At 42.6% G+C, this 397-nt stretch overlaps 1 protein-coding gene across 1 annotated transcript in view; it reads right to left on the reverse strand.

Moving 5' to 3' along the window:
• Nucleotides 1-6: 6 nt before the first annotated feature.
• LOC106108668 (116 kDa U5 small nuclear ribonucleoprotein component-like) overlaps nucleotides 7-397 on the reverse strand; it is a gene marked incomplete at both ends in the record, with an annotated part of 3070 nt that continues 2679 nt past the window's right edge. Inside the window, 2 exon segments of the mRNA XM_013289927.1 lie at nucleotides 7-88; nucleotides 239-371. Coding sequence (XP_013145381.1) covers nucleotides 7-88; nucleotides 239-371 — 215 coding nt within the window.

Below are 397 nucleotides of genomic sequence, written 5' to 3' on the forward strand. Positions count from 1 at the left end.
TCGAACCCGAACGAGTCTATGGCGGGCACGAATGCCTTAATCGTGTACAGCGGCGAGCCGGGTACAGGCGCATCTTGCGTCACGTGACCTGAACATAGACAATGTTTTTTATTTTAATTTGACGGAAATGTCTTTTATAGTTTTATTGTTACTATAATTTTTTTATATTTTTCGTTTTTGTCGAATTGTCAAACTGAAGGCAGAACTATTTGTATTTGTTAAATTGTTATATTCGTACCTCTTCTTTTAGCAAGTACAGTATACACGGCGGACACGCAATCGGCGGGCGCTTGGACCTCCACGAACAGGTAGGGCTCCATGAGACGCGGCGTCGCCATCAGGAACGCTGAATACGCCACCTTCAACAGAAAAACATTGAAACATACCATACAAAAAA

This window comes from Papilio polytes, unplaced genomic scaffold, assembly GCF_000836215.1.
Source record: "Papilio polytes unplaced genomic scaffold, Ppol_1.0 DF821451.1, whole genome shotgun sequence".
In the NCBI taxonomy this organism is placed as follows: domain Eukaryota; kingdom Metazoa; phylum Arthropoda; class Insecta; order Lepidoptera; family Papilionidae; genus Papilio; species Papilio polytes.